At 40.0% G+C, this 21,813-nt stretch overlaps 7 protein-coding genes across 9 annotated transcripts; 5 read left to right on the forward strand and 2 right to left on the reverse strand.

Annotated features, from left to right (window-relative positions):
- The first annotated feature begins 661 nt into the window (after positions 1 to 661).
- LOC107042949 (glyoxal reductase) lies at positions 662 to 2,478 on the forward strand. Its single transcript, XM_015264219.1, has 5 exons — positions 662 to 862; positions 1,000 to 1,080; positions 1,162 to 1,269; positions 1,523 to 2,011; positions 2,321 to 2,478. Exons 1-5 carry the CDS (start codon positions 802 to 804, stop codon positions 2,458 to 2,460), a joined length of 879 nt encoding a protein of 292 aa, XP_015119705.1. The 5' UTR covers positions 662 to 801; the 3' UTR covers positions 2,461 to 2,478.
- LOC107042934 (tRNA-specific adenosine deaminase 1) lies at positions 2,415 to 3,788 on the forward strand. Its single transcript, XM_015264194.1, has one exon. It carries the CDS (start codon positions 2,508 to 2,510, stop codon positions 3,684 to 3,686), a length of 1,179 nt encoding a protein of 392 aa, XP_015119680.1. The 5' UTR covers positions 2,415 to 2,507; the 3' UTR covers positions 3,687 to 3,788.
- Positions 3,711 to 6,612, reverse strand: LOC107042941 (probable RNA 3'-terminal phosphate cyclase-like protein). The gene is made up of 5 exons (XM_015264207.2): positions 6,176 to 6,612; positions 5,135 to 5,541; positions 4,422 to 4,596; positions 4,077 to 4,332; positions 3,711 to 3,936 (listed from the first exon to the last, which is right to left on the reverse strand). The coding sequence occupies exons 1-5, from the start codon at positions 6,315 to 6,317 to the stop codon at positions 3,783 to 3,785; spliced, it is 1,134 nt and encodes a 377-aa protein (XP_015119693.1). The 5' UTR covers positions 6,318 to 6,612; the 3' UTR covers positions 3,711 to 3,782.
- On the forward strand, positions 6,393 to 8,286 carry LOC107042924 (DNA primase small subunit). Its single transcript, XM_015264183.2, has 5 exons — positions 6,393 to 6,641; positions 6,702 to 6,852; positions 6,919 to 7,094; positions 7,183 to 7,592; positions 7,774 to 8,286. Exons 1-5 carry the CDS (start codon positions 6,554 to 6,556, stop codon positions 8,176 to 8,178), a joined length of 1,230 nt encoding a protein of 409 aa, XP_015119669.1. The 5' UTR covers positions 6,393 to 6,553; the 3' UTR covers positions 8,179 to 8,286.
- On the reverse strand, positions 8,272 to 13,445 carry LOC107042910 (vacuolar protein sorting-associated protein 35). 2 transcript variants are annotated; one of them, XM_015264170.1, is made up of 6 exons: positions 13,358 to 13,445; positions 12,204 to 12,402; positions 11,966 to 12,089; positions 10,736 to 11,447; positions 10,202 to 10,350; positions 8,272 to 9,842 (listed from the first exon to the last, which is right to left on the reverse strand). In XM_015264170.1, the coding sequence occupies exons 1-6, from the start codon at positions 13,358 to 13,360 to the stop codon at positions 8,612 to 8,614; spliced, it is 2,418 nt and encodes an 805-aa protein (XP_015119656.1). In that variant the 5' UTR covers positions 13,361 to 13,445; the 3' UTR covers positions 8,272 to 8,611. The 2 variants fall into 2 exon arrangements, with proteins under 2 accessions (XP_015119656.1, XP_015119652.1); XM_015264166.1 differs by having other exon boundaries at positions 12,204 to 12,423.
- A 90-nt stretch (positions 13,446 to 13,535) lies between these two features.
- Positions 13,536 to 16,180, forward strand: LOC107041255 (pre-mRNA-processing factor 17). The gene is made up of 3 exons (XM_015261720.1): positions 13,536 to 13,849; positions 13,964 to 14,180; positions 14,717 to 16,180. Exons 1-3 carry the CDS (start codon positions 13,649 to 13,651, stop codon positions 16,054 to 16,056), a joined length of 1,758 nt encoding a protein of 585 aa, XP_015117206.1. The 5' UTR covers positions 13,536 to 13,648; the 3' UTR covers positions 16,057 to 16,180.
- Positions 16,181 to 16,928: 748 nt separating this feature from the next.
- On the forward strand, positions 16,929 to 21,204 carry LOC107041108 (transmembrane protein 181). 2 transcript variants are annotated; one of them, XM_015261515.1, is made up of 12 exons: positions 16,929 to 17,076; positions 17,444 to 17,618; positions 17,684 to 17,937; positions 18,429 to 18,531; positions 18,599 to 18,752; positions 18,827 to 18,907; positions 19,000 to 19,099; positions 19,402 to 19,529; positions 19,593 to 19,742; positions 19,830 to 19,932; positions 20,633 to 20,863; positions 20,945 to 21,204. In XM_015261515.1, the coding sequence occupies exons 2-12, from the start codon at positions 17,470 to 17,472 to the stop codon at positions 21,076 to 21,078; spliced, it is 1,587 nt and encodes a 528-aa protein (XP_015117001.1). In that variant the 5' UTR covers positions 16,929 to 17,076; positions 17,444 to 17,469; the 3' UTR covers positions 21,079 to 21,204. The 2 variants fall into 2 exon arrangements, with proteins under 2 accessions (XP_015117001.1, XP_015116993.1); XM_015261507.1 differs by having other exon boundaries at positions 17,454 to 17,618.
- The last annotated feature ends 609 nt before the right edge of the window (positions 21,205 to 21,813 follow it).

The following is a 21,813-nucleotide window of genomic DNA, read 5'->3' on the forward strand; positions in this document are numbered from 1 at the left end:
ATGACACACAATACGCCGAATAGATTGGCTTCAAAAAACGTTACACTGGATTTTTTATTAAAGGATTATCCAGAAGTGCCACTGAATTCTTTGACATTTTGTTGTTACAATAACTATTTCTGGCTGAGTAATCTGAAAATTGATCAAATCATACAATTTGCTTCAAAATAGAGGAGTTGAGGGACGAAAATGGACACTAGACTTTTTCCAAAGTATTGAAACCTTTTGTTCATGAAATATAACAGCTTTTTCTCATTGTAATGAGCCCAAACTCTAAATCGATTTGGCCTTCCCAAGATTTAATCATAGGGGCGCGTGGGGTAAAACAGACACTTTAGACTTTATTTTAAATTATTCATAACTCAGAAACAAATTGATCAATTGAGCTCAGTTTGGACTCGTCACGAAGGGAAAGAATTGTTCTTTGTATTGAAAACAAAGTTACTAAATTTTATCAACATTTCAACCCCTCATTAAAATTTAAAATAAAGTCACGTGTCCGTTTTACCCCAACCTCAATCAATTATAAATAAACTATTACTTCTCAAACTATAAAATGACCTTCCTAAACTATCCCAAATTATTCCCAAATGATTGGAATTCGGTTCATCCTGGAATTAATTATTTACCTGCCATATGTCCGTCCCTGGATGATGTCAGACTTGTTTTCACCTCAGTTTTACCTCAATAACATTTATTAGTAGAATAGTGAGTCAGTGATCACGTCACACCGATAGATCCTCCAATTAATTGCTCCTCCACCACTTCGAAATCCTCTGGGAATTTTTCATTCACGTGAATATGAGTGCTGCATCCCAGTATGTTCGCCTGTCAACAGGATTCAGCATGCCTCTTGTTGGAAGTAAGCCAATTGTTGACAGAAACAACAACCAAACAATAACACAACCTGCAAACCCCTAAATCTTCACTATTTCATTCTCGTCTCGAATAATGATTTTGTGTGCAATGAGTGAGATTTAACTGGTGTGATATTTCCAGTCGGCACCTTCAGAGTCACTGGACGAGAGAAAATTTATAGTGTGCTCGACGAAGCTCTGGACGTGGGGTACATGTCGATAGGTATGTCATTTCTTCATTGAAATAAGTCCACAACTCTATCATTCTCATTCTACAATTTTCACCCCCTAAATTATTCGACAGACACCGCAGCTGTGTACAGGAATGAAGAGGATATAGGTTATGCCTTGAAGACACTCCTAGATAAATACAACATCGAGAGAGAAGAAATTTTCATAACAACGAAGCTATGTAAGCAGCAGAAATTTACTTCAGAAGAAATGTAAAACGACTTTTTAATCGTGCATATCTCGGGAGTGGCAGAGTGAAATTGGACGATTTTTTTTCAGTTTCAAGATCTTTTTCCAATCTTTAAAATAAGCTCTGACTCGTCCAAATCGCGTCATTGGCTCAGGAGATATTGCCGATTCAAGAAAGTCCGTTTTGCCTCAACGATTCAGAGATGAAACCCCTGCATTTGCGAATCGATTGATTATTTCCACAGCTCCAAGTGAAAACGGAGACCCCAAGAGAATCCGCGAGGCTGTGGAGAAGTCCCTGAGGGCCCTCAATCTCTCCTACATCGATCTGTACCTGATCCACTGGCCTGGAGCCGCTGGAATCCCCGAGGGGGACATCGACAACATTAAATTGAGGGCCAAGACCTGGGAGGCACTGGTGGACCTCAAGTCTCAGGGCTTCCTGAGGACGATCGGGGTCTCCAATTACAACATCAGCCATCTCGAGAGGTTGATGCAGGACTGTAAAGGCGTTCGACCTGCAGTCAACCAAGTGGAGTTGCATCCCCATTATCCTCAACGAGAACTAGTAGAATTCTGCGATAAAGAGGGGATTCATGTGCAGGCGTACTCCTCTTTGGGGACCAGCACTGATACCTCACTCTTGAAGGATCCAACTGTTTCTAGAATTGCTGGGGAACTCAACGTCTCTCCAGCCAGGCTTCTGCTGAAGTGGGCTCTGCAGCAGGGAATAGGTAACAAGACATTTGTTGATTCAGAAATAATTTCATTGAAATTTAATTAAAGGTTTTTTAAAATTTAATTTCATGATTTTTATTTTTAGCAATCTGTATTTGATTCAAATAATCTCAATTTGATTCAAATTCATGCTTTCGTCTTTGTATTTATCCCCCAGGGGAGTGATTAATGGAGAAATGTCTTACGAAAATAACTCTTGACACTGTTTACCATAAAAAAAAATTCTAGAATTGCACTATCAGAATTAGTTGTTAAAATTATTCATCATCAGGACAATGTGCCAACTTTTCTCACTGTTCTTCCAGGCGTAATTCCAAAGGCAGTGCAAAAAGACCACATTCGTGAGAATTTCCAGTTGGATTTCGCCATTCATGCTGCCCAAATGGCCCAATTATCCTCACTACCCCGACGAAAATACGCGTGGAACCCTGACAACGTAGTTTAATTACCCAAAAGAATGAGAAAACACCAGAAAACAAGATAAAAAAAAAGATGATGACCCCGCTTGAAGAAACGATATCAACCCTCTGCCTCGAGAAATACAAAGCCCTCAAGAAGACAGGAAAGCCCACCGACTCCGAGTGGACAGTTCTCGCAGGATTCGTCCTCAAGAAAGGGGACAAGTGTTCTCTAGTCTCTCTGGCCACTGGCACCAAGTGCCTGGGCGCCAACGACCTCCGAAGCACCAAATCGTACGCCTCAGGGGCTAGATTGAGTGATTCTCATGCTGAGGTGCTGGCTCGACGTGCCCTCCTGCGATACCTCTACGAACAGATCGACGAATTGCTTTCATCAAAGAAGAATCATATTTTTGTGCTGAATGACGAGTGGAGGATCGAGTTCAGGGGAGATGTTTCTTTTCATTTTTACTGCAGTCAGACTCCCTGTGGGGATTGCTCAATCATCTTCAAGGAAGAAGAGTCCCCTCGTCCTAAAATTCCTAAACTCGACGATGATTTTGATTCAAAGAAGAATGGCAGAATGGTCTTTGATGTCTTCAGGACTGGAGCGAAATGTGTTGAGGACTCGGTGCAGGATTTAAAACTTCCTGGGGTGAATTATCACGTTTTAGGGCCTCTCAGGACGAAACCTGGGCGGGGAGATCCCACCCTGAGCCTCTCCTGCTCCGATAAACTGGCGAAGTGGAATGTTCTGGGGGTGCAAGGGGCTCTGCTCTCGCTTTTAATCCCAAACGTCAGGATTCAGACCGTCGTCATTGGGGGAGAGTGTCCCTTCTCGCTGGAGAGCATGGAGAGGGGCATATTCAGACGTTTTAATTCTGGAATTAAGGGTCCGAGGATTGTCCAGGTGTCTGGAGGTTTTTCGTGTAAGAAATCTGGGGCCAGGGGACACCCCTGCCCCTCCAGTGTCATCTGGTGCGATGTGACAGGGAGAAATGTTGAGGTTTCCGTTGAAGGAAGGAAGCAGGGTGCAACTAAGAATAAGAGAGGGAATTTTCTCTTGATATCCAGACGAGGACTGTTCAATAACTTCTTGAGGATTGCTGATAAACATGAATGTGGGAAAATTCCACTGCACCCCAAGAAAATCACTTATCACGATTTTAAAAACTATTCTGCGAAATATCAGGATTTGTGGCAGCACTACAAGTCGACGATTTTCCATTCGTGGCCTTCGAAACCCCTGGATTTACAAAAATTTTCGTTGTAAAAAGAAAATTAACGTACGATTATCTTGTTTGGAAATATATAAATTTATTTGCTAAAAACACAGAGGAAATATTTACAAAATAAATTGCGGGATTGTTTATAAGTGTTTTTTGCTGAGATTTGTGTATCCTATTCCCACACAAGTCAATAGAACTTGTTCCAGGAGGATTTCATCGTCTTCCTCGTCCTTGGCGGGTTCTAGCTTGAATACTATTCCGAAAAAGTCCTTGAGGTCTCTTAAAAATTGAATCCTGCAACAATTACGTAAGAAGCCACGAGTTTTTCATTAATTTATTAATTTTTCATCAATTAATCAATGAGAATTAACAGTTAATCAACTAATTGCTCTATTGACTATCAAAGAATTAACGAAAATTGAATATTTATTTACATCGTTTGTGTGAGGGGTCCAACGAGTACTTTGGAGACATCCTTTCTCCCCAGAGCCATGAATAGAGCAGTCATGCTCTGGAAGGGAGAATCCACGCATCCATTTCTGTATATTTCGTCCAACAATTTGTGTGCTGCCTCTTTGCCAATGTCCTCAGGAACGCAGGGGAGTGATCCAGTAGTCATCAGGGGCGAGAATGCCTCACCACTGAAGAAAACTCCATTTGTCGTTTCAGCTGTTACTGTGATGCCAAATCCTGCAAATTCCCAACATTCATTTCAATTTTCATTTCTTGTAGACAATAATTTTGAAAAAACTACTAGATAAATTAGAAAAAAAAATCACCTGGTGATTTCCCACCAGTTCCTCCTCTACAATGATCCGTATGAATATAAATGTCGGGTAGAAAATTGAGGAGAACTCCTTTAGCAGATTCAACCATTCTATTCGCAATTGCTGGTGACACTCGTATACTGCAGGCTAGACCCCGTATTCTCTTCACCATTCCACTGTTCTGAAACTGTAATTAATCCCCAAAATTAGTGATGAGTTAATTTTCCTCGTAAACTAATTTCTCTGGACTACCTTGAAATCTAGAAGAGAAGGGAATTTTTCTCAAGAGACATTTTCCATACCTTTAATTCAGTAGCGAAGCGGTAAACCGGGTTAAGTCGATTTTGACTTTTGGCCATTTTTTGACAAATATCTCGGAATCTAAGAGAGATAGCAAAATTTTGCTCAGTACCTTTTTTATAACCCTCAGTTGGCTCTACAAAAAAGGTCATTACAAAAAATTTTCTATCTCTTTTAGATTCCCAGATATTCGTCAAAAACTGGCCAATAGTCCAAATCGACTTAACTCGGTTTACCGCTTCGCTACTGAATTAGAAATTGAATTCTAAATTCAATGCCCACTTGTAATTGCAAGCTATAATTGTAATTGAAAATCGCACTAATTTTTTTTATTCGAAGGCATTTATTAAAAAGTATTCAAAAAATTAAGAATGTAGAAATTATCTTTTTAAAAAATGATGAATTTATTTTAAAAAGAATTATACCTGCACAGTCTTCAAACTCTGTTTAATGGGACACTTGAACAGCACCTCACCACCTCCCAGTGGTGCAGCCCCCCTCTTCTTGATAATCAACTCGATATCCTGTTCTCCAATAACAAATCTCTTGAGCACAGACAGTCCAGTAGTTTTGATCCTGTCCACCGAGGGGTCCAGGGTGTTATTAGTGATCCCCCTGAGCTTGATATCCACAGGCTTCTTGCAGAATGGAGCCAGGGCCATGACAGCCTCCAGATAATACCCAATTCCCCTCTGCAAACTGCAGTCATGCTCCAGCTCTCCACCAACCAGCAGCCCCGGGGAGTAAAACAGACTTGTTCCTGTCTCGTTCAATTCTACGCGAGTTCCATTCGTCAATCTGTCCAGGAGTCTTATCAAATTGACTTCGTACTCTGAAAATAAATTTCTGGATTATAAATAAATGCCGGGGAGGGGGCGGATAAAGAATAAATTCTATTCGTTAGCTTTTATTCACATAAAAAATCCAACAAAAATAAAAATGAGAGAGGTGGGGTAAAACGAACACTTTTCACTTTTATAAAAATATTCGCAACTCATAAACGTAATTTTCAATTGAGCTCAGTCTAGGCTCACCACAAGGGGGAACAATTGCCCTTTTTATTGAAAAAAAAATGATACAATTTCATTAACAATTCAATAAGTCATTAGGATTTGAAAATAAGGATAAAGTGTCCATTTTACCCCAACGTCCCCTATCAATTGAAGTCTGGGCTCAGCATAAAGTATCCCCTTTCGTTAAAAATTCCATGAGCTGTTGACGTTTTTAAAAAACTCAAAAGTGTCCTTTTGCCCCAAAAGCTCCTGATAAAATCAACAGTATTCAATCCTCAATAACTCGAAAAGGGCTGAGTAAAATTCAACAATTTTTTTTTCACTTTGAAGAATTTTTTGATGTCTTCAAAATGAGAGTTGATTTTTCCGAATAGCATCATTTGTTTGGGAAATATTCATGATATAAAAAAGGTCGTTTGGGCTCACCCTCCCCTGAAGTAAACAGTGTCTCACCTTTCAACCCAGGATCATCGTGGTTCGTTCTGATGTCCTCAATCCTCACTGGTTTTCCTGACAATGTTGACAGCAGTAAGCGATACTTGAGGTAATTACACCCTTCATAAGTCAACACATTGTTTTTCTTCTGGGCTGGCATTATGAAATGAACAATAATATAACGATGGATCACCTAAAGCCACGATGAACCGACATTTGAGGTTAGGGACACACGTGGAGCACTAACACCACCAAACGAGTGATTTTACGATTAATAAAGGCTGCCATCCCGCCGAAATAACTCCCTTTTTGTTATTCTTCATTATTACGTTTGAATTCTCACCCGGATTATCATAATCATTTAATTGTTGGCGCGATAATTAGTTGGAGATAACAATGGGGAATCTGGGGGATCTGTTGCCAGTTTACTACTCTCGATTGTTCCCTTTTAACGATTACTATCGGTGGCTGAGCTACGGAAAAGGTAAACAACACTAATTTTCATTGTGATTTTTTACTAATTAGTAATGTTGATAATTCCCAGGGGAGAATTTTCACAATCGAGAGTTCTCTTTCACCCTGGGGGAAGACGTTTACATTCGTTATCAAGCTTTCACTAATCTGAAGCAGTTTGAGAATGAAATCAAGAGGATTTTGCCATTCAAAATTGATATTGGGGCTATTTACAGCGTTTGGTGAGCTTCATCTTCAATTTTTTTCCCCATTTACGCCATTTTTTCTCTTTATGCAATTGATTTCAGCCCAAGACAGGAGAGAAGAGTTGTTAATCTCGTTCCAGTACAACGTGAACTTGTCTTTGACATCGATATGACTGATTACGATGAGGTCAGAACCTGTTGCTCAGGTGCAGACATCTGTAATAAATGCTGGAAGTACATGGATATTGCTTGCAAAATCCTGGACACTGCACTCAAAGGTGGACTCAATAATTTCCCCTTGATTAATAATTTTCCCCTCGATTTTTAAAATTGTTGACTACATTCATTGATTTTTTTTTCTTGCAGAGGACTTTGGTTTCAACCACATCCTCTGGGTCTTCTCGGGAAGACGAGGAATCCACGCGTGGGTGTGTGACCCCATCGCTCGAACCCTGGACACAGCTGCACGAGGGGCAGTGGCTGAGTACCTCCAGCTCATCTCTGGGGGTGAGTACACCAAGAAGAAGGTCAATCTCCCTGGGGACAGGATCCATCCTTCTGTTAAACGTGCACTGGACATCATCACTCCCAGATTCGTGTCGATGTGTGTCGAGGAGCAGGACATGCTGGGGAGTGTGGAGAGGGTGCAGAAGTTCTTGGGGATTCTGCCTGACGATTCTGTGAAGGCCGATGTTAAGGAGCTTTTTGATAAGTACGAGAAGGGAGTGGATCGATGGGAGGTCTTCGAGAATTACGTTAAGGAACAAGTACAATCGGTTAGTGCAGAATTAAAATTTTATAAATTTTTTATGAACAGAAATTAATTCATCAAATAATTCATTAAATAGCAATTGATTTCTGACCGTTAAAGAATACATATAAATTTAGATTATTAAAAAGTAGACCCAAATTAATTAAAATTCATTGGAATTGGGACTGAAGTCATTTCATTTGCAGAATAAAAAATGGAGGCAACATCGTCACCTCATAGAGGAAATAATGATCCAGTATTGCTACCCAAGGCTCGACATAAACGTCACCAAAGGTATGAACCATCTTCTGAAGTCTCCATTCTGTGTTCACCCAAAGACTGGAAAGGTCTGCATTCCCTTCAATCCAAGGACAGTCGAGAGGTTCGATCCCTTGACAGTTCCAACGATAAATGCTCTGATTGATGAGATCAATGCTTACGACGAGAAGGACAAGACCGTGGAAGGGGGACTTGAGAATGCCAGGAAGATCAAAGACTACAAGAAGACCAGTATGAATAAATCTCTTCACCTGTTCCAAGAGTTTTTGAGGGCAATGGAGGACGCCAGGAAGCTGGACAGAGAGGCACAGATGAGTACCATGGAGTTTTGATTCTCTGTTGAGGCTGGAGAGACATTTTTTAATGACGAGGAGAATAAAAAGGGTTTTGTTAATTTTGCAAATGGTGTTTCCTTGTAACAAATATACAGATAATACATTCCTTCATTTTTACTTCATAATAACTTATAGAAAAAAATTTCAAATCGATGCTCGTCAAACGCTTGTGACAATTGACCTAAAAACCGTCAAAATCACCTCTTCATGATAAAAATTGCACATTCACATGATTAATCAATTTCGTTCCCCTCTCAATCACTGTAAATTATGTATGCCCATGGACAGTATCTGTTCCTCACGTTAATTCTACAAATTCACGATAAATTCAATCAAATTTACAAATCAGTGGAAAAACTGAGTCGAAACGTACCCCCAATATTTACAAAATTACAAATACAAATTACGAAAATCTGCACTCTCCACAAAATTACAGTACAAGCCCATGATAGGGTTGCCCCTGCGAATCAGAATACCTCATTCTGTTCTTCAGGTGCTCCAGAGTGTTGGCCAGGTGCTTCTGAATCTGTTCAGTCTCCTCACTCACCCCCAAATTCGGAAGTTCCTCCTTGATCTTGGCAATAACTTGATTCAGTATCTGGACAGTAACCGGTGAATTCTCCTTCTCGTAAAAATAAATATAATGATTCAGTAGTTCCACGTAAAGTTGCACCTGCACAGAAGTATCCATGCACTGGCTGGCAATTCTGATTCCCTTCTTGAGGCAGTCCAGAACTTTATTTCCATCCTGCATCTCTTTTCCCCCAGTGGCCAACGACTTCCCCGACCAGAATATGTGGGAGCAGGTGGCGACTCCCCTGCACTGATCAGGCTTTCTCAGTAATTTACTGGCATACAGTGCACACTGATTCCTCACAGGCTCTGCATTCTCCTCGCTGAAGCAGCTCATCTGCTCGAACGTCGCAATAATCAGAGTGATTGCTGCCAGTTGAGCCTTGGAGTCGCTGATCTCATCCTCATAAATGGAGAATGCCTGGCTCATGAACTCGTAAGCCACCATCTCAAAATTATCGAATCGAATTTCCCCGATGGCAAGTGCCCCCTGGAGGAACAGCCTCAGGGGCAATTCAGCGAGCTCTGCCTTCATCAGGGCTGTTATCGTCGCATGACAGAACTGAAATATCTTCTGGCACTTCTTCTGCCACATCTCATCCTGGTCCTTCAGAGCTTTGTAAGTGAAAGCCAGCTGATAAGCCTGGAAGACAATGGCAGGAAGAGTGTACTTTATCCTTTTGTTGCCACCTGCTGAGAAGTGCTTTCTCGCTGCACTCAAGATCATGTATTGCTGGTCAGCTGTGTCGGATTTGAAGTGGTGGATCAGACGCCCCAGGAGGCCTTGCTCCTCAGCAAAGTCCTCGGGGTCTTCCTCGATGCTCGGCTGGTCTGGCTGGTCCTGGACGAGGGGCGACACCACTGATAGCACTGCGTCCACTAGCTCTTGCGTCGGGATCAGGGTCTCGTTGTCAAGGATGTTCGTTATTATGTAGACTGCGAGAAGCTTTCTCCCTTCGTAGTCGAAGTAATCGAGGAGGGGAGCGTAGTTCTCGAGTTTTAGGACCGTCAGGATGTTTTTGTAGTTGTCCACTGGGATTTTCATCAGGCGAGAGAGCTCTCTCGATACTGCGCTGTTGTATTCCAATCTGAATCATTGAATTGGACAATTAGTTTAGAGTTTTAGAAGAATATCTTCGAATCTAAAGGAGATAATGAAATTTTCGTGAGAAGCTTTTTTATAGATCAAAGTGAGTGCTACAAAAAAGGTATTGACGAAAATTTTGCCATCTCCCTCAGATTCCGAGATATTCACTAAAAACTGGCCAATAGTCAAAATCGACTTGAACCGTTTTACCACTTCGCTACTGAATTGTTCTTTTTATGACTCAATATGCATAAGAGTAGAAATATTTGTACATGTAAAATTAAACACAATATTTTATGTACATGAAAATATACAATACGCATAAAAAATATTGATTATAAAAAAAGTTCGTAGACTTACTTCTCGACATTCAACTTCTGGAATATCTGAACTGTTGTAAATAATACTTTATCGACGTAATCCACACGATCAGGGTAGCACTTGTGGGCTAGGTTTATCAGCGCCACTTGGAGGGATACTATGTCCTCAGGTGGCATGTCCTGACGCGTCTAAATCAAACAAGAACAAGAGTCAGTAGCAGAACTGTCACGCTACGAAGAGCAAGACCGACTGCACAGAACTTGCATTCCACTCAAAACGACCCCAATTCTTTTATCTGCTCGATTCTGCTCGCTCTAACGGGTCATTTTTAATCATTAACCCGAGAGATAATGACTTTGCAGCGACAACAACTAGTTATTTTCACGGAAATTACTGGGGAGGCTATTCTCAGACTTAAACTTGATGAGTAAAGATAATTAAGTTTAATTTTGACATCATTGGGGGTTTTATCAATGGATTGTGTAGTATCCAATCATCACAGAATAGTCACATCCCCAATTAATTTAACTTGATGAATTGAGTGAATTGATTTACTTCATTTCTTGAAATTACCTGAATAATCGTAGCAACTTGATCACTGAAGACATCGAACAACTTGACATCCTGAGGTATTCCCGGTACCTGGCTGGGGCTGCCAGGGCCTCCAACCCCATCAGATCGCTGGCTGAAAGTCGCCAATCGATCGATCAATGAAATTATAATATTCTTGACGTTGACCCCATTATGCAGCTCAGCACAGGACTTCAAAAATGCATTCAACGTCTGCAGATGGAATTCATCGGGGAATACTTGGATAATGCACTCCATGAGGTACTCCTGAGCTATGGCATCCCTGCAGCTGACGACTTGCTCCAGAATCCCAGGGAGCACAAGCCTCTTGTAAATCTCCAGAGTCACCGACTCCAGCTGGCTCAGTCTCACCAGATTAGTCCCAACTAGGATCTTCAATTCCTCTCTTTCCCTCTCCCTTCGCTCTCTGTCTCTGCTGTGGCCCTGGTGCTGCATCCTCACCCACAGTTTATTCATCTCAGCAAAGTTCATGAGGACGAAGTCGATGCTGTCGCGAACAGTTCCCTCCTCGTCGTCACCCTCGGGGGCGTCTGGCAGGATATTTCTCGTGCATTGGAGGAGGTAATTCCGGAGGAAGAGACCGCGCAGGGGGTGCTGCACACCTCGACACATCTCCACCAGGTCGCGGAGCAAATCTCTCTTCAGGCAGGGATTGGTTTTAATGTAGACTAATCCCACGGTTATTAGTAAATACCTGGAACAGAGTCATTTGATGCTTGATGACTCCCTTCGCTTCTAGAATATTGTTGTATTTAAAGAGGTCATAATTCAGGATAAATCGAACGGGTGCACATATTGAGTTTTTTAGATTAGTCAATAGAACGAAGATGAATCTCGGATTAAATGTAAATAGCAAAGAATGACAATCAACTCGTTAATTTTACAGAAGAGGGGACGAGGATTGATTAAAATTTTTTACTTAAATTTAGGGTACCCTTCTTGGAAATTTCTGCCACATTTTAGTTGTAAAGAAAGAAATTTCAAGGATTTTCTCCATTGAGGATTAAAAATTTCATTGAAAAATCGATGGAAGCTGTGAATTTCAATTCAATTATTCTATGAACATTCACATAAATCGGAATAATTCAGGTGAATATATTGTTAAATTATCAATTAATTGAAAATTCAGTGTGATTTGGGGAATTCTCTGAAATTCTTTAAAATCTGTTGATTGCAGATAGGTAATTTTACCTGATTCATTCATTTACTTACAGACGAGGTACGATATTCCCCGCGTACTGAACCAATTCGTAAAGATCAGTGACTTTCTTCCCCTTTTGATACTGATCCAGTAAATAAAGTTCTAAATGGCGAAGTTCATCGGTGATTGCCATGTCTAATTAATCGATCAATGGATTAAGGTAAAATAATAAATTCCCGGAATCACGTTAAAGAAGAACGAAAATATGAGAATGAGAAAAAGGCAAAAGAAATTGATAAAAAAGGATACACAATTCGTAGTAGCTCTTGGGGCTCAACAGCGACGTCCTCAGCTCCCCCAACATCGTAGACGCATGCTTGAGGGCGTCCATGAGCTTGGCATTATCCAAGCAGTGTTTCATCTGGAACGCCTGGACCTTGACAACTCCAATGGCGTCCTCCAGGAGTTTCTCCTGCTCCTCCAGGCCCGTCATAACTGGAGTCATTGGCTGCGAGAAGAACAGAGATACCTAGCAGAGAATACGTGGTGGCCATGCTAGGGTTTAAGCCATGTTAAATTTCTCATGCACTAGCTATAGAATGCAGGATATTACCAAGCAATATTACCGAGCAATTATACTGGTGGGAAATTACTCTTGAGATTTTAAGCAAAAAAAGTTTGAAATTTTTCTTGAATTTGCCAAAATAAATCAGAATTTCCATTGGCTGAGGGCCATCGGATGATGGCCTATTGTAAGAATTTTCTTTAATTTAATTAAATTGAGAATTTCCAAGAAAAATTCTCTTCAATCTCATTAAAGAGAATTTTTTTATTTAATTAAATTAAGAATTTCCATGAAAAATTCTCTTCAATCTCATTAAAGAGAATTTTTTTTATTTAATTAAATTAAGAATTTCCATGAAAAATTCGGTTTTAAATTGAATTAAAATTCGTAATATTCCAAATTCACATGACGCTGTTACTTAAACTTCAAATCATTATTATCACTGCAGGGGGGAGGGGAGGGGTCTGAGGAATAAAACTGAATCGATCGCAATTCCGGAATGAATTGATATCCACTCCAATTATTTCCAATGGGTTCCAATCAAAAATTAAAAGGGAATTAAACAAAAAATTTCTAGCGCCCTAGGGCGAGGGAGGAAGGGACGTAGGGTCTAAGAATAAAATTAAATTGATCTCAACTCCGAATTGGATCACATCCCGATAAAAAATCAGAGATATCTGAAGTGAATGGAATTGAGGAGAAGCCTCTGGGGCAGGAGAATCGCTGATTGCAGTAAATGACAGATAAATAAATCATCCTGGCACGTAACCTGATGTAAGGGTGGTTGCAATAAAATCTACTCCAAAATTAAACCAGTGGTTTTCTTCAATGCTCAAGGACTCAAGACACTACCGCTAATACTTCATATTATTAACTACATTTTTGCTCGATTACGTACCATTTTTGCAATAAATTCACCGTGAAATATCTGCCCACGAAATTCGATGGGCTTGACAACAGGCACTGCTGCTATTCCCCCACCTCTGGCTCATTAAATGCCCAACGGAATTCCTGGAAGTTGTGGTGGTAGGACTGGTTAAAACCCACCGTCCATCTTTCATTTTGTTGTTGTGGTGTTGATGCAACTTTGAGAAAAACTACCTCCAAAACGTTTTCTGAATGTTATTCACATTTAATAGTTTATTTTCGTGATTTTATGAGATATTAATTGACACCAAGTGCAGTCAAAATGCTGGCGCTGCAGGGATACGGCAGTAGTGACGATAATAGTGGCCCCGAGGATGATATTCCACCAATTAAAGCCCAGATTGAGGTTAAGAATGGGAGTAAGCCACGTAAAAACTCTCCTGAAGCACCAATTATTCCAATTAACAAACCAGTGACGACTCTTCCGCTCCAGATTTGTGCTGCACCCGAAGTTGTGCCCACTGTAAGTTCATTTCGACCCAGAATCCGTAGTTATTGATGTCATTATGTTTGAGGTTATGCTTCTTGTTATTCCAATAATTCTCCAAACATAAATTATGCTGAAAAATGTTTCCAGGGCACAGAACTGTGTGTTCACCACGTGGATTCAACAGCAGTTGAGATCAAACACAATCCCAAGTTCGAGGAATTGTTTGCCCCTGATGTTGGCCCTGAGAACCCTTTCAGGACTCAACAGCAGCGTGCTACCAAGAATATGCTGTCGGGATTCGTGGAAAAGGCGCATATCAGTGAATTTCAGTTTGAGAATCAGAGGAGAACGTTCCAAAGTTATGGTAAGTTTTCTAGTATAAATAAGAATGTCAGGAACACGTTGAACAGGAGATTTTATCCCCAAATGTTCAATCCTTGTGATCCCTGGGCCCCCAAATATTTAAATACATGAACTAATGTAAGTTTGACATTTTTTTCATAAACATGTCAAACTGTAACTTTTATCTCTATAAAGTTAAGTCATTTTCTTTTTCATTCAACAGAATAAAATGAATGGGTGTTATAAAATTACCCTCTCCAAATTATCTATTGATAATTTGGAAATATCTCTCGATGAAATGATACGATTTGGATGAATCAGATATCATTTTGAAGCCTGAAAAATTCCTTGAAAATGAAAGAAGAATAGTTCAATTCCACTCTGCCATTCTCAAGTTACAGCCAATTTAAATAGTCCATCGTACCCCTAAATCTCCTTAAAAATCCATTATTCCTCCTATTCTTTGGATCCAAACACCTCAAAACAATTTCCGATTCCTACCCCTCCACTTTCTCCCAAAAAATCCTCGCAAACCTAATTATTCTCCCTTTTCCCCAGGCTACGCTCTGGACCCAACAGTGGACGGCACCTCAGAAGAAGGAAAGACAATGATAGGAGCCACCGAGGCAGCAGAAGGCACCGGTGGCAAGACAGTATTCGAAACAACAGCACTCCGTGAAGCAGACAAACGAAAGCGACGTCGTAACAACAATCCAGACGACATCGAGGGTTTCCTGGGGCCCTGGGGTGGCTACATAGACGAGCAGCGAGTGTCCAAGCCCACTGACGAGGAGGCCTCCGAGCTGGAGGAGATCCTCGCCAAGCGCAACAAACGTGGAAAGCAAGTGGAGGAGAAACCCCTCGAGGAGAAGACAGTCCTCCACATAAAGGACCCAGTGGACTACCAGGGCCGATCGTTCCTCCACCCCCCTCAGGACGTCGGTGTGAACCTGCGCTCGGAGTCCCCCCCAGAGCGCTGTTTCCTCCCGAAATCCCAGATCCACACGTGGGAGGGGCACACAAAAGGCATCTCCCAGATCAAATGGTTCCCCAAGACTGCGCATTTGCTGTTGTCCTGCAGCATGGACTGCAGAGTTAAACTCTGGGAGGTATACAAGGAGCGAAGGTGTGTCAGGACTTATTATGGCCATCGGCAGGCTGTTCGAGACATAAGCTTCGATAACGATGGGAAGAGGTTCCTCTCCGCTGGGTACGATCGCTACGTCAAGCTCTGGGACACTGAGACTGGCGCCTGCATCTCTCGATTCACCAGCAGAAAAATTCCCTATTGTGTCAAGTTCAATCCTGACTCGGACAAGCAGCATCTTTTCGTTGCTGGCACCAGCGATAAGAAGATCATCTGCTGGGACACGAGATCGGGGGAGATCACTCAGGAGTACGATCGACATCTGGGGGCTGTCAACTCCATAACTTTTGTGGATGAGAACAGAAGGTTCGTCACGACCTCCGATGACAAGAGTCTCAGGGTCTGGGAGTGGGACATACCTGTGGACATGAAGTACATCGCCGATCCCACCATGCACTCGATGCCGGCTGTCACTCCCTCGCCCAATCAGAAGTGGCTGGCTTGCCAGAGCATGGATAATAAGATTGTCATTTTCTCGGCGCTGAACAGGTTCAAGATGAACAGGAAGAAGACGTTCACTGGGCATATGGTGGCTGGGTATGCCTGTGGACTGGACTTCTCACCTGATATGAGCTATTTGGTATCTGGGGATGCTGATGGCAAGGCCTACTGCTGGGACTGGAAGACCACCAAACTTTATAAGAAGTGGAAGGCACATGATGGGGTTTGTATCTCGGTTTTGTGGCATCCTCATGAACCTTCCAGGCTGGCTACTGCTGGCTGGGATGGCAAGATCAAGTACTGGGATTAGATCTTTAATGGGATTATACTGTATATAGCTTTGTGTACATAAGTGTGTGCTGTTAAATGAAGGAGGGACAGGAAGTATTTTGTATTGATGACTGGGTGAATAAAAAATTATTCAGAATTCGAGATTCTCCGCATATTTTTTCTACACTTTTTTCTCTTGAATTCCTCAAGATGTTTTAAATTTTGTATTGACGACTGGGTGAATACAAAATTATTCAAAATTGGGGATTCTCCACATATTTTTTCTACACTTTTTTCTTTTGAATTCCTCAAGATGTTTTAAATTTTGTATTGACGACTGGGTGAATACAAAATTATTCAGAATTGGAGATTTTCTGCATTTTTTTCTAGACTGTTTTCTCTTGAATTCCTCAAGATGTTTTAAATTTTGTATTGGCGACTGGGTGAATACAAAATTATTCAAAATTGGAGATTCTCCGCATATTTTTCTACACTTTTTTCTCTTGAATTCCTCAAGATGTTTTAAATTTTGTATTGACGACTGGGTGAATACAAAATTATTCAAAATTGGAGATTCTCCGCATATTTTTTCTACACTTTTTTCTCTTGAATTCCTCAGCATATTTTGAATTTTTTATTGACGACTGGGTGAATACAAAATTATTCAGAATTCGAGATTCTCCGCATATTTTTTCTACACTTTTTTCTCTTGAATTCCTCAGCATATTTTGAATTTTTTATTGACGACTGGGTGAATACAAAATTATTCAGAATTCGAGATTCTCCGCATATTTTTTCTACACTTTTTTCTCTTGAATTCTTCAACATGTTTTGAATGAACAACGAAGGGCGCATGTGTGGAGGATTCCGAAGGGTGTGGGGCGCGAAAATCAATAACCGGGGCTCCAGCTACTCTATATCACTCTGTATTTATTGAAAACTCGTTCCCCAATACGTCGATGATACGCGATAGCAAAAACATGAGAAACGATGATTTCCCATCAATTAGTTGTATACAACCGAAAAATCTGAGACTCAGCTGAACAATTCGACGAGAAAGGTATGTTTTCCACACATTTCATTCGCATATTGGCACTCCCTCGCTATCCGACAACAATCTTCAAAAGGAACTAAACCGTTTATGCAAAATAAAATATGGGGGAGAATGGGGTAAAATCGACACATTTGACTTTTTTTTTCATGTTAATGACGAATTCAAAAGTCCATAAAATAAAATAGGTTTTTTTGTAATGAAAAAAAGAATTCCTTCCCTTTGTGATGAGCCTAAACCGAGCTCAATTGATGAATTTGTTTCAAAGTTACGAATAATTTTAAAAAAGTCTAAGGTGTCCATTTTACCCCATTCTCCCCTACTCAAATGGAAAAAAACTTCTGCGAATTAATTAACGTTAAAATGACAATTGCAAATTCGTTTAGACCCTAAACGTCGACAATGGAAGGTCCAGGGCTGGGTTACTCCTACCACTTACCCTCAGGTGGATGGAGCCTGAAGATCAGGAATGCCCTGACACAGTTCAGTGACTTATTCAGTGAATTCAACAAGTACATCGCTCCAGCTTATCACCATGACAGATGTGAAAGGTGAAGTTATCTGCATTAATTCGTAATTGAAATCCATTTCTTCACGATGCTCCATTGGTCCACAGGTCAGTGCCAATGCGTCTCTATTCTATGCACAAACGAGAGTTCGTTATGGTGTTCGTGGCTTTCTTCGCGTGCTTTGGATTAGCGGTGTTCATTGGACTAGCTGGGCCGCCTATTACCTCGACCACTGAGCACAGGGCACGGCTGAATGGCAGCGATATGGCCACTGGTCCATTTATCATGAAGACCCCAGCGCTGTCAACGTACAGCCAGCAGTTGTGGGTCATTGCTAAATTCTCTACTGCGAATACTGATGGTAATTATGTTGTCATGATTTTTGTCAACACTTCAGGAGGAAATTTACTCAAAGAGTTAATTTATTATCCAATTATAAGTCATTAAATAATTCATTAATCACTCATTTGGATGGAATCGTCCGCCAAAGAATTTATTAATTGTCTTAAGACAATTAATCATCATGTAATTGATGAATTATCTCCATGAAATTATCCTCAAATAAATAAATTAAATCGTCAGGTCATTAATTACTTGGGTGATTATGTAGCCATGATTTTTGCAAACACTACGGGAAGGAATTTATTCGGAGAATTAATTTATTAGCGAATAAACAAAAAAGTTGATCAATCATTTCGATGAAATAATTCTGCAAAGAGTTTATTAATTAATTCATTCATTAATTTATTTATTCATTCATTAATTAATGAAGTATCCCCGGGGGTTTATTTTCAATCAATTGATTTTAATCCTCAGGTCGTTAATTAATTGATTAATTATCATTACCACTAGATGAAAGATACGATAAAACATTTCAAGTGAGTGTTTCCATCGATGGTATCAGTCCAGAAGAGAAACTCGTGTCTATCCTCTCGTCGGAATCCGGTCACAACAGGTAATGAAAATACCTCCACTGATCAGAGCAATTTCAAAGCCATTTTTAATGGAAATGTGATTTTCAGGACGAGACATTTGAAATGCGAGCGTCAGTCCTGCGAAGAACTTGTTGTAGCTCATCTAGGCTCTTTAGATTATACTCATTATATGATTACCGTTCGTTTTTACGGGCTTGAGGGCTTCCATCAGCGCTACACCATCCGAGACCTCACGTTCTACGTCAGTAAGCATTATGATTAATCGAGGGATTGCGTTTTTCTGAAGATAAACAGAAAAGTTTTTGTTTGAAACAGTTTAAGAACTACAATCCGGCCTTCACGCAGATTGAAATCTGGTTCAGGCTGATTTTTCTGCTGGCTGCCTTCGTCGTAACGGTAGTTATCCAGGAATTAATTAAATTAATTTAATGAAATGCAGAAGATTAGAGGAAGAGTCCGAAATTAATGCGTAATATTGATGTTTTTAGTGCTGGTTTGGACATTCCTTGAGGAAATATCCTGTGACAGACTGGTCCATCGAGCAAAAATGGATTTCTATACTACTTCCATTATTGATACTCTACAACAGTAATTATCTCAGATCAATTCAATTAATCCATGTGAGATAACGTATGGATAAATTGGATAGAAAAATTTCTTTCTATAAAACATTCTATTGGATTGCTGTTAAATTTCCTTTTAAGTAATTCTGCTAGTTTTTGTGGAAATTTTATTGAATTTTATGTAACTCATTCTATTTTTTAATAATAATTAGCGTAGAAAACAAATAGATTATTTTTAAAAATGAAATTCTAGTTAAAATTCTATAGAATTTCTTAGAGAAATCGGTAGGGTTTTCAATTTTTTAAAAATATTTCTGTGCTTTTCAGATCCATTATTTCCGCTGATTTTCTTATTCAATTCCTGGGTACCAGGGATGCTAGATGCCATAATGCAAACAACATTCCTCTGTGCCATTCTCATGTTCTGGCTGTGTGTTTATCACGGATTACGTCAGGTAAATCAGCTCGTCACACTCATCAATGTCTGATCCAATTCAATATTTTTTTTTGCTACGCAGAATGAGCGAAAACTAGCCACGTTTTATCTACCAAAGTTCCTGGTGATTGGGTGCCTCTGGGTGGCGGCTCTCATCCTCGCTACCTGGCTCAGGTGCACGGAACTCGAGGATCCAACGTACAATTACGTCCTCGATACGTCTAACTACTATGTAATATTATTCATTCTTGGATGACTCAACCAGTTCATCGATTATGGAAGAGATGAAGGGGGCTTGATTAGCGTTTTTAATTTTCAGGGATTAAAAGTATTTTTCTTCACTGTCGGGGGTATATACATCGCATATCTCGCACTGCTGATGCTTCGGGCTTACAGTGAACTGCGTTCCATGCCATATTTCGGTGAATATTAATTTTTCATCGTTTTTCATTATTTTAGATTCCATTCTAAGGAATTTTCGATAACACGACTTGCACGTTAATTGAAATGCACTTGTCAGGTAAGAGTCTTTGAAATTTTTAACGAGTAACATTTTCACTGAAATTTCAAGGAATTTTATCATTGGAAATTCCTATTTTCATGGAAAAATCCGTGCGAACTGAAAAATCAGGAAAATTCTCACGATTCCCAGAATTTTTGAAAAATTCCCTAAAAAATCAAGGAAATTTCGCAGTGAATAATCATTTTCACTTGAAAATTCATCATAAATCGCAAAACTTGAAATTCCATTGACTTTTTTCCCGTAAATCAACAACAAGTTTATTTTCCGGAAAATTCAGCCAAATGTTCTTAACAGTGTAGTTCTAAATTGAAAGAAAAAAATTTCAAGTAATTCCTGCCTAATGAATATCACTCCAATTATATTAGGATAATTCTACAAAATTTTCTATTTATAAATAAATAATGGCACTTGCTTAAAGAGTCGTGCAAGATTTTTTTTTCATGCAGCAGGGGAATTTTTCCAAGTGTGCACATCACGCCGTGTTTACGGTGCTCAGCACAAGAATTCTCCAAAAGAATTCTTCTCATGATGATTTTTCTTGAGAAACCGAAAAAGTGAATGAAAATTACTTGAGTTCTTACCACTTTGCTTTCTTGCAGATCTTCGTTTACGCTTCTTAACACTACTTGCTGTAATCGTAGCAGGAGTTTGTGCCCTGGTGACAGCCAGACAGTTCGGTGCTGGTGTCCTCGAGGACAGTTTTGCATCACGATTGTCCACGTATTACAGAACGTCAGCGCAATTTATGGCACTTTATGGACTGTTGAATTTTTACCTTTACACGATGGCCTACGTGTATTCACCGGGGATTCAGCAGGTTTACGGTCAACGTAAGGATGAATCCACGTACCTAACGATTGAACAATTATTCCACAAACAGCATAGCTATGAAGGGCCTCTGATTTTTGCAGATTCATCGATAACGAAAGACAATCCCGCATTCTCGATGATCAACGATTCAGACGAAGAAGTGATTTATGGGTCCGATGAGGACAGCAGGAGACCACTCACACGAGCCCCGCGGAATGCCGATGACAGTGACTGAAAATGAAAAAATACGAGTTTCATTTTAAGGGAATTCAGTTCAATCGCGAAGAGGTCAATTGGCCAGTTTTCAATAAATATCTCGAAATCTAAGGGAGATAGCAAAATTTTTCGCATGACCGTTTTAGTAGCACTCAATTCGCTCTACAAAAAAGGTTATTATGAAAATTTCGCTATCTTCCTTAAATTCGGAAATATTTCTAGAAAACTCAACTAAAGACTAAATTGACTTGAACCGTTTGACCACTTCGCTACTGATTGTGAGTTGATGATTCTCTCGTGCACAGAATTCTGCGCTTAACAGACAATATCCAGCAGTGATAAATAAAATACATGTGAATCATGAATCTTTCTTATTAAGAATACATGAGGAGACGTTTTACGGGACTGCTATGTGTAATTATGTTCCATCATCATGAATGTCGAACATTTCTCGAAATTTGTGGTGATAATTGTAAATAAAATGGGGAATAAATTTGTGGATTAAGCATCGTTTAATGAGAAAGCTTCTTAATTAATCAATTCTTTCATGTGAAATCCCCTGATTGGACCCCAATTAAGGCCTGTAAAAACCTCAAGACCCTAAGACGATAGGGTAGATCTTGGAGGTGTCGTACACACGCAGTAGAAGTATTGAGAAACTTCTATTAAATTTCGATTAAATTTTTAACTAGTTGTTGACCAATTTTATTGAGAAATTCCGCAGCGAAAAATATTTGATGGAAAAAATCAATAG

Source organism: Diachasma alloeum, unplaced genomic scaffold, assembly GCF_001412515.2.
Source record: "Diachasma alloeum isolate Michigan unplaced genomic scaffold, Dall2.0 Dall_scaffold_00179, whole genome shotgun sequence".
Taxonomy (NCBI): Eukaryota; Metazoa; Arthropoda; class Insecta; order Hymenoptera; family Braconidae; genus Diachasma; species Diachasma alloeum.

Coding starts and splice junctions, on each gene's coding strand:
- LOC107042949 (XM_015264219.1), top strand. CDS start 802: ATGAGTGCTGCATCCCAGTATGTTCGCCTGTCAACAGGATTCAGCATG. Junction 863..999: donor CAGCATGCCTCTTGTTGGAA/GTAAGCCAATTG, acceptor TGATATTTCCAG/TCGGCACCTTCAGAGTCACT. Junction 1,270..1,522: donor TTTCATAACAACGAAGCTAT/GTAAGCAGCAGA, acceptor TTATTTCCACAG/CTCCAAGTGAAAACGGAGAC.
- LOC107042934 (XM_015264194.1), top strand. CDS start 2,508: ATGATGACCCCGCTTGAAGAAACGATATCAACCCTCTGCCTCGAGAAA.
- LOC107042941 (XM_015264207.2), bottom strand. CDS start 6,317: ATGCCAGCCCAGAAGAAAAACAATGTGTTGACTTATGAAGGGTGTAAT. Junction 5,542..6,175: donor CGATGATCCTGGGTTGAAAG/GTGAGACACTGT, acceptor ATTTATTTTCAG/AGTACGAAGTCAATTTGATA. Junction 4,333..4,421: donor AACTGGTGGGAAATCACCAG/GTGATTTTTTTT, acceptor GGGAATTTGCAG/GATTTGGCATCACAGTAACA.
- LOC107042924 (XM_015264183.2), top strand. CDS start 6,554: ATGGGGAATCTGGGGGATCTGTTGCCAGTTTACTACTCTCGATTGTTC. Junction 6,853..6,918: donor GGGGCTATTTACAGCGTTTG/GTGAGCTTCATC, acceptor AATTGATTTCAG/CCCAAGACAGGAGAGAAGAG. Junction 7,593..7,773: donor TTAAGGAACAAGTACAATCG/GTTAGTGCAGAA, acceptor TTTCATTTGCAG/AATAAAAAATGGAGGCAACA.
- LOC107042910 (XM_015264166.1), bottom strand. Junction 12,090..12,203: donor CAAGAGCTACTACGAATTGT/GTATCCTTTTTT, acceptor TCGATTAATTAG/ACATGGCAATCACCGATGAA. Junction 9,843..10,201: donor CAGAAGTTGAATGTCGAGAA/GTAAGTCTACGA, acceptor TCAATGATTCAG/ATTGGAATACAACAGCGCAG.
- LOC107041255 (XM_015261720.1), top strand. CDS start 13,649: ATGCTGGCGCTGCAGGGATACGGCAGTAGTGACGATAATAGTGGCCCC. Junction 13,850..13,963: donor CACCCGAAGTTGTGCCCACT/GTAAGTTCATTT, acceptor AAATGTTTCCAG/GGCACAGAACTGTGTGTTCA. Junction 14,181..14,716: donor GAGAACGTTCCAAAGTTATG/GTAAGTTTTCTA, acceptor CCTTTTCCCCAG/GCTACGCTCTGGACCCAACA.
- LOC107041108 (XM_015261515.1), top strand. CDS start 17,470: ATGGAAGGTCCAGGGCTGGGTTACTCCTACCACTTACCCTCAGGTGGA. Junction 17,619..17,683: donor CACCATGACAGATGTGAAAG/GTGAAGTTATCT, acceptor ATTGGTCCACAG/GTCAGTGCCAATGCGTCTCT. Junction 19,933..20,632: donor GCGTTCCATGCCATATTTCG/GTGAATATTAAT, acceptor GCTTTCTTGCAG/ATCTTCGTTTACGCTTCTTA.